Here is a 12,396-nt window from a genome sequence, read left to right on the forward strand (position 1 = left end):
TGCAGCACGTGTAGTTAGTTTCGTTAGTAGGATGCAGATGTTGAAAGTGTTAACAGATTCAGCTGCTACTAGTCCCGGATCCCAAGATACTCTTCTGTAAATTATCATGCATAATTACCCAGTACTATTGTCCTATTTTATTAATGTTTTTCTCTTCCCTGAGAGGAACTGTAAAAAAGCCTAATTCAGGCAGCACAGGAGCTGCCTCTTGGGGAGCAGCCCCAGCAGCTGTTCAACATAGCGCGTAAACTAATAAAGCAGAACGTTGTTAGAATAACGTAGCTATTACTTGTCATGCAGTAGACTGAAAATACAATACATCACTTTTTAGATTTTAACTTTAAAGCAGTTTATTAAGAATAGTAATTATTGGCTTTAATTTCCCCAGTGCTCAACCCTTATAAAATATAGTCTCTAGTTCTCCGAGATTGGTCCTTAGCCAGCTGCGTCAGTGTTATTTACCATCCCTGGATAAATTAGTATTCTCCAGCTACTGTAGCATGCTTAAACTTACGCATTTCCTGGGAGCATTTTAGGAAAATATCACCTACCTCTTGGAAGGTGTCTTGAAGGGAAACAGAGGTTTTCCAACCGTATTCAGACTAGTTATCGCTGACAGAGGGATGGTTTCCTTCAACATCTGTCCTGGATCCGCCACTTCTCAATATACTCATTAGTGATTTGAACAATAAACAGGGGGGACGTATTCATTCAGTCAGCCAAGAACTTCACAGTGGGAGAGGCAAGAAGTGCTCAGTAGGGCAGGGTTAGAGTTCAGCATGATCTGGGCAAATTGCAGGTGCGGCTTGAAGTAAAAGAGATGCGGTTTAATAAGAATTACAAAATACTGCTCAAAATGGAAGTAATTGGCAGAATTTTTGTTAAAAAGGGCATGAAAATATCATCAGGTAAACATCAGTTAAGCAAACGTGCGGTGAGGTATCAGTTGGAGCGTCCTGAACTAGGCCTGAAGTCATCCTTCTCGCCTGCTCGGCCCTGGCCGTGTCTCAGCTGTGCTGCTCTAGCTGGTGGGACTGGTTCCAAACTCCAGCGGTGGGCCAGATGGGAAGGGACCAGAGGAAACGGGAATCCTCAAAGGCTGTTCGTTACCTTTGATTTCATAGAAAGCTACCACCATAACTTACTGTTCGCAGTTTCAAGTGGGTCTCTGAGAAAGGAACTGGTGTGGAAACAGTAAACTTTGTAGAAGGAAGTTTGAGCAGGTTGAAGCAAGATGAACAGGACCAAATTCGGAGTCAGGCCTTGCCGCTTGCTATGATCTGCAGGAGACGGTTTCTGGAGCCATCAGCCTAAGATTCTTCGTCCCTAGTGTCAATAAGCACTAAATAGACAATGTGTTAAGGGAAATAAAATAGTATTTTAATATTAAATTAACTGATAGATCCAAGCTTCTTGAAATGTTCTTTTCTTGTGATCTCTTTGAATTTTATTCAGCAACATTTAATGAATGTCAGCTTTCAAAAACCAGTCTAAATTTTTGGCTATTTTAAAATTGGGATATTTAAAATTTACGCATCTTTTCCGACTATAGAAACATGGAAAATACTTGTATTTTAATATAAGCAAGTTTGGTTTTTTGCTATTACTATAGCAGCCTTAAAAAGAATTTTTTTTGAAACTTAGTGTGTTTATTCCCAAACTAGCAATTGCAAACTTAAAATCTTGACCACTATTTTAATACACATATCATAAAGCAGCGCATGTAACAAACGGGTATGTTGTTATCCTTGCAGTGCAGAAAATACATGGCTTAAACCTTGCCATTGCAGATGGCACCTAGTTTGGTTTTTGGAGCATTGTCTTATTGTTGCAACATCATCATTTTGTTGTGATTCTATTGTGTTCAGATCTTATGAGGAACAGTTGTCTTGGGGCAGCGAGAGTTTTACCATAGTACCTTACATAGTAACCTTACTGTCTGGCCCTACCAGTGCTCTTAAAAACTGTACATGAAATGAACTGAATTCTGTTGCATTACGCCAAAATCTGCTTTGGTCAAAACTGAGTGATCTCTTACACCATGGCTGTATCATTTTGCCTCCCTATAACTTTTTCATTAAATCAACGTCTACAGTTTTTTCTCTTTTTTTCAAAAAAGAGGTTTTATCCCCTTCCCTCCAAATTTAAATTCAGACTGTCTTTTAAAATTTTTATATCTTGGCTATCTTGATGCAAAATTTCAAATAAACTTAGTTTGTCATTTGATGAAATTTTGTGGTTCCTTTACCTTTCAGGCATGAAATCTGTGTATTTCTAATATGAGTTGAGTTCAGACCATGTTCAAGTAGAACGTGTACAGACTTTGATATAAAAGCAATGTAAATATACTGGGTTACGCTGTAGTTTTGCATTTTTGAATGAGTGTTTCCAACTAAACAGTGTGATGGGGTTTTGATGGATATGGGTGAATGCAGTCTTTTCTAACCCTGAAATACTAAATTGTGGAAATGATAGGGAAAAGAGTTGGGGGGGGACATATTCACAGTATGGCAACAGAGAAGTGATGTTATGATTTCTTTTGTTATTCACAGATAATAAAATTACCCAGTGGGAAGACCCCAGGCTGCAGAACCCAGCGATTACTGGTCCAGTAAGTACTGCTATGGATTTTGCACATCGAGTGCCGTGACTTGGAGTGCATTCAGGGTAGGCAGGAGACATTTTGGCAGCGCCGCTCACTGCGTGCCCTCTCGATCGGGTCAGGCTGTGCCGGGTGAACAGGCGGTGAAGCAGATTGCTGCCTTGCATGGCCTTTCTGGGGGTACCGGCCTTGTGCGGGCCACCTCTGCCCTCCCAGACAGCGGGGAAGCCAGTTACAGTGCCCCAACCGTTGCCTTGTCCCCAGCGTGGAAGAGGTTGGGCGGCACTGAAGAGGTTGGACGGCAACGTGGTCCCCGCTTTGGTGAGCACTGGAGTCCATCCTGGCCCACCGCCGGCTGCCCGAGGTCCAGCGCAGTCCCGTGCTCGTCAGGAATCGCTGGAGCGTTTGTCACCGTAGCACTGTGCGCATAGTGCCCGGGTCAGACAGTATGTGGTATCGGTGGCTGCTTGGTGGTTTTGGGGCCTCCCTAGTAATAGCTCACCAGATAGGGAGTTTTTCTAGTCTTCAGTGTGCGTCCTTTCTTACACCCGCTGGCGTGTGGTGCTAGCATCTTTCCTGGAGCACCTAAGAAACGTACTTGATCAGTAGATGTGATGGTAGATCCTGAAATACGTCCGTCTCAGGGCTGAGAGGGAGGGAGGGCTTGCTCTTCAGAAGGACAGAGACGGTTTTGTTGGGCCAGTTTTTATTTCTTACATTGTTCTGTAATTTCTGGATGGTGCTCCAGCCGTTCTGAGACGGTGTAGCTAAAAACGCGCTGTCCACTAGTTCGTGCTTCGAAACGCCTGGAAGCTGCCGTTTCTCATCCGCTGCATTCTGCTGCTGCTGCAGCCTGAGACTGGGTCTGCTCAGTGGGGTGATGAATGGGATCTCTGGAAGAGATCCTTTACTGGTAGGATCCCCAGCTGAAAGCAAAAACTTAAAATCTCAGGGCAGATTTTGCAGTTGTGTTTGCTGCTACTTGTGAGGATGAAATTCCAGGTGTGATTTTACTTAAAGTAAATCTAGAATAATGTTAATGTAAAATATTCTTCAGGTTTTTCCCTCTTTCTTCTTCCAAACTTTCTGATACTATAACTTTCTTACTGTGGGACAGACAGTACTAAATCTTTGCATCTTATCCCTTCCTCCTGTGCGCTCAGGTAGTGTGTTTTGTTACCAAGCTGTGGGAAGGCCCTGTGCCTGCTCCGAATCCTCAGTGCTTGGAGTTTCAGACCAAGGGCCTTGCTGAATCACTGGTAATAAGGTTTAGGAGTGTGTATAGGAGAAATGGTCGTATTTCCCCTTTATATGGGTCACAGAATTTTATTGAGGTGAGGCATTATGGCATACGTTTTTGGATTTCTGGATAATAAAAAGCTCTTTCCTCTCAAAAGGGTAGCAAGTGTAAGAAAGAGAACAACCGGGGCTAATAAATTCAAAAGAGTCGTAAAACTTACTGTAGATAAAACAGTTTTCAGAATATGAACCTTAGAAAAAATAAAGTCATGTTTTTACTTTAATCAGTTTTTCAAAACATCAAATACATGCAGTGATTCTTTGACCTTTTTTATGCAGTTTTATATTGTTTCATGCTGTCCTGAGTGATCAGATTTCCAACCTTTAAGATGTTTTCAGGTGGAAAGAGGAAGAAATCTGCCAAGAATACTTTTTATTTTGGGTAAAGGCTCGTGATTTTTAGGGGCCACAGTTCATGGCAGATTAACTACTGTATAGTGTAATCCTAATTGCACTTGTTTATTAATAAGGTTATTAACAATCACTTGCTTGAACAAAATTGCTTTTGGCCTGATTTATCCATTTATCATGGACTTCATGCTTGAGATACTAATCTACAGTATATTGTACAAATTCTTCCATTTATTCTCCCAGAAACCTTGAGTATAAATGGGAGAGACTGTTTGGAGAATTTTGTTTCAAGATAATCAATCCTGATCCCATTAAGTAAATAACAGTTTTTTGAAGAGGAAGCAAGATCAAATCTGTTTTATGGCCACTTAATCATTCATCTTAATGATTTTAATAGTATTTTTGGTGCCATGACAAAAACAAAGACATACTCAATTGCATTTCACATTGAATTTAAATAATAAGAGCATGTCAAGAGATTCCTTAATGGCTGCAAGAAAGTGTCATTATCATCAGAGCATAATTTATTTTGATTTTTTTAACTTCATGTCTCATCTTCCACAAGAGAAAGATCAAACAGAAATATTTCTGCCTCACATTTTCACCTACATCTAGTCATGAATCTACTTCAAGACTAGCCCCCACACTCCCACTTCAAAAAACCCTGTTCTCCTCCAGAAACTGAACTTGAACCAGACTTTTGCAATTTGTGACTCAGCCTCCAGGGAGGGGAGCAGGCTGCTTTTGCGGTCCTGTGGCATTCAAAATTGTTCTTCTGCTCCCAGGAAAACACACTTCATCTGTAGTGCTGTTTTGCTGGAGCTCGGCTTCCTTCTGGAAGGGCGTGTAGGGCAAGGGAAAGTCAGGATGTAATTGGAAAATATGATCTTCAAGGTCAGGAAGCCTTTTCCTTCTTCAAGCCTCTCTCTAATCCCCAATTAAATGGATGTTGTCTATGGTGTCTGACAGAAAAACAGAGAATTAGGGACTCTTACTTACATGCACAGCAGGTATTTGTCAGAGCCAGATTTGTAGCGGTTGCAGTGTCACTTCTCCAGCCTATTCCTGTTCTACTCATTTAATTCCCAACTTATTCTGTATCCCTGTTTCATCTGGAGGCTGAAGAGTGTAGTTTGCCATCACCGATCTGGCCACTGGAGCACGGACGGCTTTTGTCTGTGCTGCAGCTTGGTGGCCGATGCACTTGGACGCTCTCGTGTCTGGTACCGCTGGGCCATGGAGAAGAGCTCTGCGGGTTTGCACCTTCACGTTGGGCTCCTCGGGCACAAGAGCGAAGCCGTGTCATGAAGACAGAGACCTCTGCCAGGACTCTGCGCGACGGCGGTGGCGGCTGCCTAGCCGGACACAGCTCCTGCTAGTTCCGCTTGGATTGCGCGTGCCTGGAGTCGTCCCGAGGGGCCGCTCGGGCATCGGGCGTCCACGCAGATATTTGGGAGACCTGTGGCCATTGGGACTGGGTGCTCACGGGTGTCAGAAACCGATTTCCAACTCTGGTGATTAATTTAGTTCTACTGTCCTTCAGTCCTGTGTTTTGTTTTTGTAACTTCTGCTCTAAAATTTTTCTGTCACATTGCTGTCGCTCAAAAATGCATCCTAGTTTGCAGACAGCTTCGTTCAGTAAGTATTCAGATAAGTATTACGCAGTGGCCTGTGCTTGCTTCGAAAGAGCGCTGATTTGTTTAGAGAATGCTTTTGGATTCCTCATTAAAAGCGTTAGGGAGGTATATACTATCAGTATAAGCAGTTTACCAGAGCAGTTTTATCACCTCCACTCTAAGAATTAGGCTCATTCACATAGGGCCGAAAATCGAATTTCTAGCCGTGGTCGTGTCCCTGCCAGAGTAGCGTTGGTGCGTGGGCACGTGTCGCGTCCAGCACTGCTGGGAGGGCAGACGATGTTTGTTGTTCATGTGGTAGCTTTACTGGAGCCCCTAATTTTTTCTCAGTTATATTTTTGAAGTTCTCTGAATTTTATGTCTCTGTGTAGCACTGGGCAGCGCTTAGCACAGCCAGCAGTGTAAATCCATGTTCTGTGGTAACAGTGTTAATTTTAAAAATTCATAAAATATTATATGGCAAGCTGATTGTTTCCTGTTATGACACATGGGTGGCAGAAATACATCCTAGTTTTTTTCTCTGTGTTAAAGAGTTGTCTTTGCTCTATTCTGTTCCTAAAATAAGAAAAATTGAGGGTAACTGGTTGATGAAACGGAAAAATTGAGTCAAAAGGTTTGATACCTTATAACTCAATTTACCCACCCAGAAATGGGAAAATTGTGTGCGCAGCACTACATGCGTAGTGGGGTATTTTTCCAATGAACCCATAGCATAGATATCTAGTTAGCATGTCTTTAAACTTCTATTTTTGTTCAAATAATGCTGGAGTATCACGTTGTTAAATACCTGTGAAATAACCTGTATTTACAATTCTCTGGCAGGCAGTTCCGTATTCCAGGGAGTTCAAGCAGAAGTACGACTACTTCCGGAAGAAGTTAAAGAAACCCGTGAGTAGGACCATGCTGCTTTGTGCTGGGGCAGTCGCAGTGTGTCGGGGAGAAAACAGCCATCTGAAGCGTAGATGTAGATGGACACTCTTGTTATATCACGCTTGCCAATTTTTCCTGATCATCCTACTAAAGGAGTTAAATTCAAACTTTCTTCAGTTTTCTTGTTCTATTTGGTTAATTGCTTTCTGAACAAAAACTTTTACAAATCTTTAAGGCTTGTGTTTTCCTGTATGAATGGAAAATCAAAGCGGTGAGGCCGCAAAGAGGTAGCAGTGGTTCACTGCTTCCCATTGCACCTGGGACCAAGTGGTGTGTTAGCTGACACGCCTTCAGGCTGAAAATGGGCCTGGGGGTTGGTATTTCTCCCTCATCTTCCACAGTGGCCTTCCAAGGGCAGAGCTGAGACAGGTGGGCAGGGCAGAGCCCACGGCTGCACTGGAGCACAGGCTTCTAGTGCTCCTCTTCTGTGCAAAAAGTCCTCTCCGTGCCACCTTTACCTTAAGGGCATGCTCAGTATTAGCGTGTCCGTGATACCGACTTGCAGTTGACAGTATACCAGCGCCAGCTAAAATACGGAAAGGGACCAGCCACACTCTTTACCTGTATGTTGGTAGCTCCTTACAGTTTCATCTTTAACTGCAAGAGGCTAAATTTTTTCTCACAATATTAAAATGTAATACTTCAGAGGCACTTTGAGTATTAGGTGCTTGGACACACTAAGACTTTAACTGGCAGTAAAAAAGCAAACCTTCAAAAACAGTTGTTTTAAGTCGGTTTTATTAGGAAAACTATACCTGGCTATAAACGCCATGTTTATCTGTTCATCCAGTCTTCTGCTGCTTCCTCCTACAAACTCTCTCACTTTTCAACTCATTTCTCTTCCATCTTTTCTGAATTTAGCTCCCTGGGTTAAACTGTAATGGGTGTGAGCTCTCTCAATTTAGACAGAGCTCCTAAAGCCTGACCTCTGTAAGACATTTTGGCAATATGGTGCTGTTTGTTTATGTCTTGGCAATACAAATCTGTTTTGTTTACAGCACTGTAAATGTTCTTATTGTGTAACTGTTCTGGCCTTTACATGTACCTGAGTGAAAGGGCTGCAAACAGCTTGTGTGTGTCTTACCATTTTAAGTGAAAACACCTTTAAAATAGGGCATAGCAATATCAGTCATTTTCTCATTTTTTTTCTTTTCTGTTGGTTTTCATTGTTTTGTCAAATCCCGTAGAAATCGTTGAACAGCAATAGTGAAATCTATCCAGTTCACCATCAGCTATCGCCTTGTAGACTTAGCACTGGAAAACAATACGCAAGGGGAAACTTTGTGCCCTAAGATGTCTAATCTGTCATTTAGTTGTTAACCACCAATGAGAAGTTTGTCTGAAGGCCGTTTATTGAGACTAACAAGTGCAGTGTCTCTCGTTTCATGCAGGCTGATATACCAAACAGATTTGAGATGAAGCTGCACAGAAATAATATCTTTGAGGAGTCCTACAGAAGAATCATGTCTGTGAAGAGACCCGATGTACTAAAAGCCAGGCTCTGGATTGAATTTGAGTCAGAGAAAGGACTTGACTATGGTGGTGTGGCCAGAGAATGGTTCTTCCTCTTGTCCAAGGAGATGTTTAATCCTTATTATGGTCTCTTTGAATATTCAGCAACGTAAGTTTCCATTAAAATATTTCCGTTCGTATGTTACACGTTAGATTTTGTGTAAGAGACAGAGTTAAGTTGGAGCATAGTTGGATCATCCTTCATGATACATCAGTATATGCTCTTCCAGTCAAATCTCTGTTCCATACTATCATTTCCTATTTGCATTTCGGGGAACCTTTCAAATTGTCACTGAAGTCTCATAAAACATTTTCATTTTTATGACAGTGTTCAACACTGCCTTGCTTGCAGCTGCCCTGCCTGCAGCTTCTGAGGCCGGCAGTCGTGAAAGGAGCAGTGCCGGGAAAAAGCCTTTCTTCATGCCCTCCCCATGCGCTGTAAAGCACGAGCGCTCCAGAATTTCATAACTCCTTTGTAATCTCTTATGAACCAGCTGCTCAGTTACAGTTCAGCAAACTTACACAAGTGGCCTCAAATGAGTGTAATTGTATTTTTGTCCTGTTTTGAAGTCCTTGAGCAATGTACTCAGGTAAATGCAAAAGCAGGTCTCTTGCTTAAAGTACGTTTATTTTAGTCTGCTCCATGTAACTCCATGTCATGTACTTAGCTAGCAATAGTACTCGTATTTTCTTGTCTGTAGCAAGTTCACTCTTTTTTCTAGTAAGTGTTGAATAGGTTGTAAAGTAGATGAACGAAGGCTGCATAGCGAGGGGTTTTTCCCGTTGGTGTCTCAGGAAAGACGTGTCCTGTTGTTTGAGGGAGACAACTCACAAAACATTAATTAGCTCAAAATGCCTGTGCGTTAATAGATTTCACTGGATAAATGTTTGCCTTTTGGAATATTATTTTCACTTAAGGAGGTATATGTCACTATAGATATTTTTAAAATAAAGTTATTTTACTTTAGGTTCAATTCAATGGAAAAGTGAAATTTAAATTGTAAAAATTCACACTAGATTGACACTTGTTATCAGCAGTAAAAAAATTACTACAGATGGCATATTTTTACTGATGTTTCTGGGAGAGACCCTAGAAGAAACAATATTTCTTCTAATTCTCCATTGCGTAATTCTGATGGAAAATTGAATTTAAAGTTAATTCTGGGAAATATTTGTACATCCAGTGAATAAACATTACATATCATATAGTTGCTCATTTACAGATTACTGCACCGGCCGTTGTATTACGTCTCATCAGTTTTATTTAGCCTGAAAAACATAAAGTAGGACTTAGGGATTTTTAGGAATCTCTTACTGTGCTAGAGAAATGTTGTGGGGAAACTGGAAATTACTGGCTTCGAGCCCACCTTGTTTTTCTTATTCATTAAAATATCTCCAGTTCGCTTGTGTACAGTAAGGGTAGATTTTAAGCTGTGCCCCAAGCCACGTGCTTGAGAAGCTGAGGCGGCGGCGCCTCTCGAAGCCCCTTTGTCCGCTCGTGGGTTCGTCTTCCTCGTGGTTGTGGCCAGGGTCCCACGTCAGCGAGGTTCAGCGATCCCGTCAGGGGGATGTGGTTGGGAAAAATGACCTGTTCAGGGTTGTGTGTGTGCGAGGGCAGTGTGCAGTGCTTCCTGCAGCTGAGGGTAAAGCTGGTTTTCTCGTGTCCCTTACGCTAGCTGCAGGTGGGAGTATTAGTACCCTTGGCCAAATAATCCCTGCGGTCCTACCAAGACAGTTCTGCTCCGGTCAGCCTGTCCATGCACCAGAAGATACTTCTGTTAGGGAGTGGATGGATGAGAGTATCACACTTTTGCAAAAGTAGACGAGAAATGGCCCTAAGCTCCAAGTATTTATTAACGTATCTGAGTATCTGGTTATTTAAAGACTTGGCTATTTAGATATTTTTTTCTTCTTTCCCCCCAAAAAGGGACAACTATACACTTCAGATTAATCCTAATTCAGGTCTTTGTAACGAAGATCATCTGTCGTATTTCACGTTTATTGGACGGGTTGCTGGTCTGGCAGTGTATCATGGGAAGCTGTTAGATGGTGAGTTTTACACTTTATGGCTATGTTACTGTTACTAGATTTTTATTAATAAATCACTTGAGTAACTCCTATGCTTTAGAGTGTAGTGTTTCAGGAGACAAAGTCTGAGTGCAGGTAGTGGAACTGGAACCCCTGGAAGCTGCATTCCTGCTCTGACTGGTGACGCTGTCAAAATGACACTGTCTTGCTCAACAAATATATACAAATACATTTTGTTCTTTTTTCCATTCTTGCTAACCCTGCAGAATCAGCATTGCTGAATGAGCTCCATCCCTAAAGGAGATGATTACTGCATCTGTATCAGCCGTTTCTGTGCAAACCAGCTGAGGCCAGTGGAGTTGTGTGGGTGTCAGTCACAGGATACTTTCATCTGTGAAATTCTTATCCATTGAGTTAATGAGAAAGGAAGATTTCTGCTTAACTTTGAAATCCCAGAATAAGCAAGCAAGCAGACTTTATAAACTGACTATATTTTATTTAGAGACAGTGCAGCACCAGAGCAGAGGCTGACAGTGGTGCTTTTCTGGCATCTCCTTGGAGAGAGCAGTGGCAAGTTTAAATGGTAGTGTAATGTACTTTGGGCTCGATGCCCCATCTTCTGTGTCTCTCTATCCTGAAGTTCTGACGTTACTTATATTGCCGTGATTCCTGTCATTGAAAAACTGGGCCTTCTGTGCCTGAGTAAAAGATGAGGCTGCTGTGTCAACTTGGGCAGTTACAGTGCTGTTTCTGGCAGGCGATTTCTTTCCCATGGGCGAGCTAAGGAATACTGTAGTCTGTTATCCTTGAGCAGTCGCATGTTTATGTAAGGGGAGAATGCGGAGCAGTAGATGTAACACTCATCCCTCTGTTTCAGGCTTCTTCATCAGACCTTTTTACAAGATGATGCTGGGGAAACCAATAACTCTGAAAGACATGGAATCAGTGGTAAGATAACACTTATCAGCATGAGCAATTCTGTGAGTTTTTTCTCTGGGGAGATTTAGAAACGTAACAATTCCAGGAAACTGCATGGTGGAAAACACGAGGTTAGAGTTGCAAGAACTTGAGAAAGATATCTACTAATTTTTTTAATACAATTTTCCCTGGCTAGGGCAGCAATTTCGGGATCAGCGCACTAACAGTGGTTAGGGTTGAGGGAGAAGAGAGATGAGTAAGAAATGCAGCATAAGGTGCTAATTACGCTTTCAGATTTTCCACTGTGTCAGCTTTGTCCCTGCTACAAGCAGCACCATGGATGGTTTCTGCCGCTTTCTGGTTGGTTTCTACCACGGGAGCAGGCAGAGGCGATGCCAGGGCTTAGCTCTGACCTGGAGAGTGAGGGAAGTCACCCGCAGTGCTGGAAGAGGGAAGTGTTCCCAAACGATGAATAGTTTTCTCTGAAACGTACTTACGAGTGCAACACAGGTTATGCCCTTATATATGCTTCAGTTTGGTTCCCTGCACTTCCTCCAGCTCCGCTCCTTCAGCGTGAATTGCTGTCAAGTGCTTTGGAGTTCAGAGCTCCTTGGGGGAGAATTGAATTGTTTTCCCGGGAGGTAGTCTCTAACTTTGTGTTGTGAAATGAAGGACAAGGATAAATGGGATTGATCCTGCAGATCCCCAGTCTAGACACGTGTTACTGGTACCAGTACTGTACCAGTACCGCCTATGCTGTGCCAGACTACATTTGAGATATATACAACCGCTAAATACAAATGGTTTCCATTAAGTTAGCAGAATGATACTATTTTTGTCTTTTTAACCCTGAGACCTGTCCACTTTTTCCCCTGCTATTGACTTTGCAGAGCCTCAGAGCTGTTATTTTTTTTTTCACTTCCAACATCTTCCCCTCTTACCACGTTACACAAAATAGTCTATCTGGAGAAGGACGTCTAAGACGGCCTCCACAGTGTTTCTGTGGCAGCACTTGGATGTGAGCCCAACCGTGCACGTCCTGCGCTCCTCGGAGACTGTCCTCACCCGAAGTCAGTGGCTGCACCGCAGCGCGGAGTCAGGGCCGCAGAGGGCAGACGG

At 42.6% G+C, this 12,396-nt stretch overlaps 1 protein-coding gene across 8 annotated transcripts in view; it reads left to right on the forward strand.

Moving 5' to 3' along the window:
* The window catches only part of LOC112985186 (NEDD4 like E3 ubiquitin protein ligase), a 197,431-nt gene that overhangs the window by 168,015 nt on the left and 17,020 nt on the right, over positions 1–12,396 (forward strand). For all 8 annotated transcript variants that reach the window (XM_064500254.1, XM_064500253.1, XM_064500255.1 and 5 more), the window contains 5 exons: positions 2,553–2,611; positions 6,712–6,777; positions 8,211–8,440; positions 10,259–10,380; positions 11,237–11,307. In XM_064500254.1, the coding sequence (XP_064356324.1) occupies positions 2,553–2,611; positions 6,712–6,777; positions 8,211–8,440; positions 10,259–10,380; positions 11,237–11,307 (548 nt within the window). The remainder of the gene's footprint in view (positions 1–2,552; positions 2,612–6,711; positions 6,778–8,210; positions 8,441–10,258; positions 10,381–11,236; positions 11,308–12,396) is intronic.

Source organism: Dromaius novaehollandiae, chromosome W, assembly GCF_036370855.1.
Source record: "Dromaius novaehollandiae isolate bDroNov1 chromosome W, bDroNov1.hap1, whole genome shotgun sequence".
In the NCBI taxonomy this organism is placed as follows: domain Eukaryota; kingdom Metazoa; phylum Chordata; class Aves; order Casuariiformes; family Dromaiidae; genus Dromaius; species Dromaius novaehollandiae.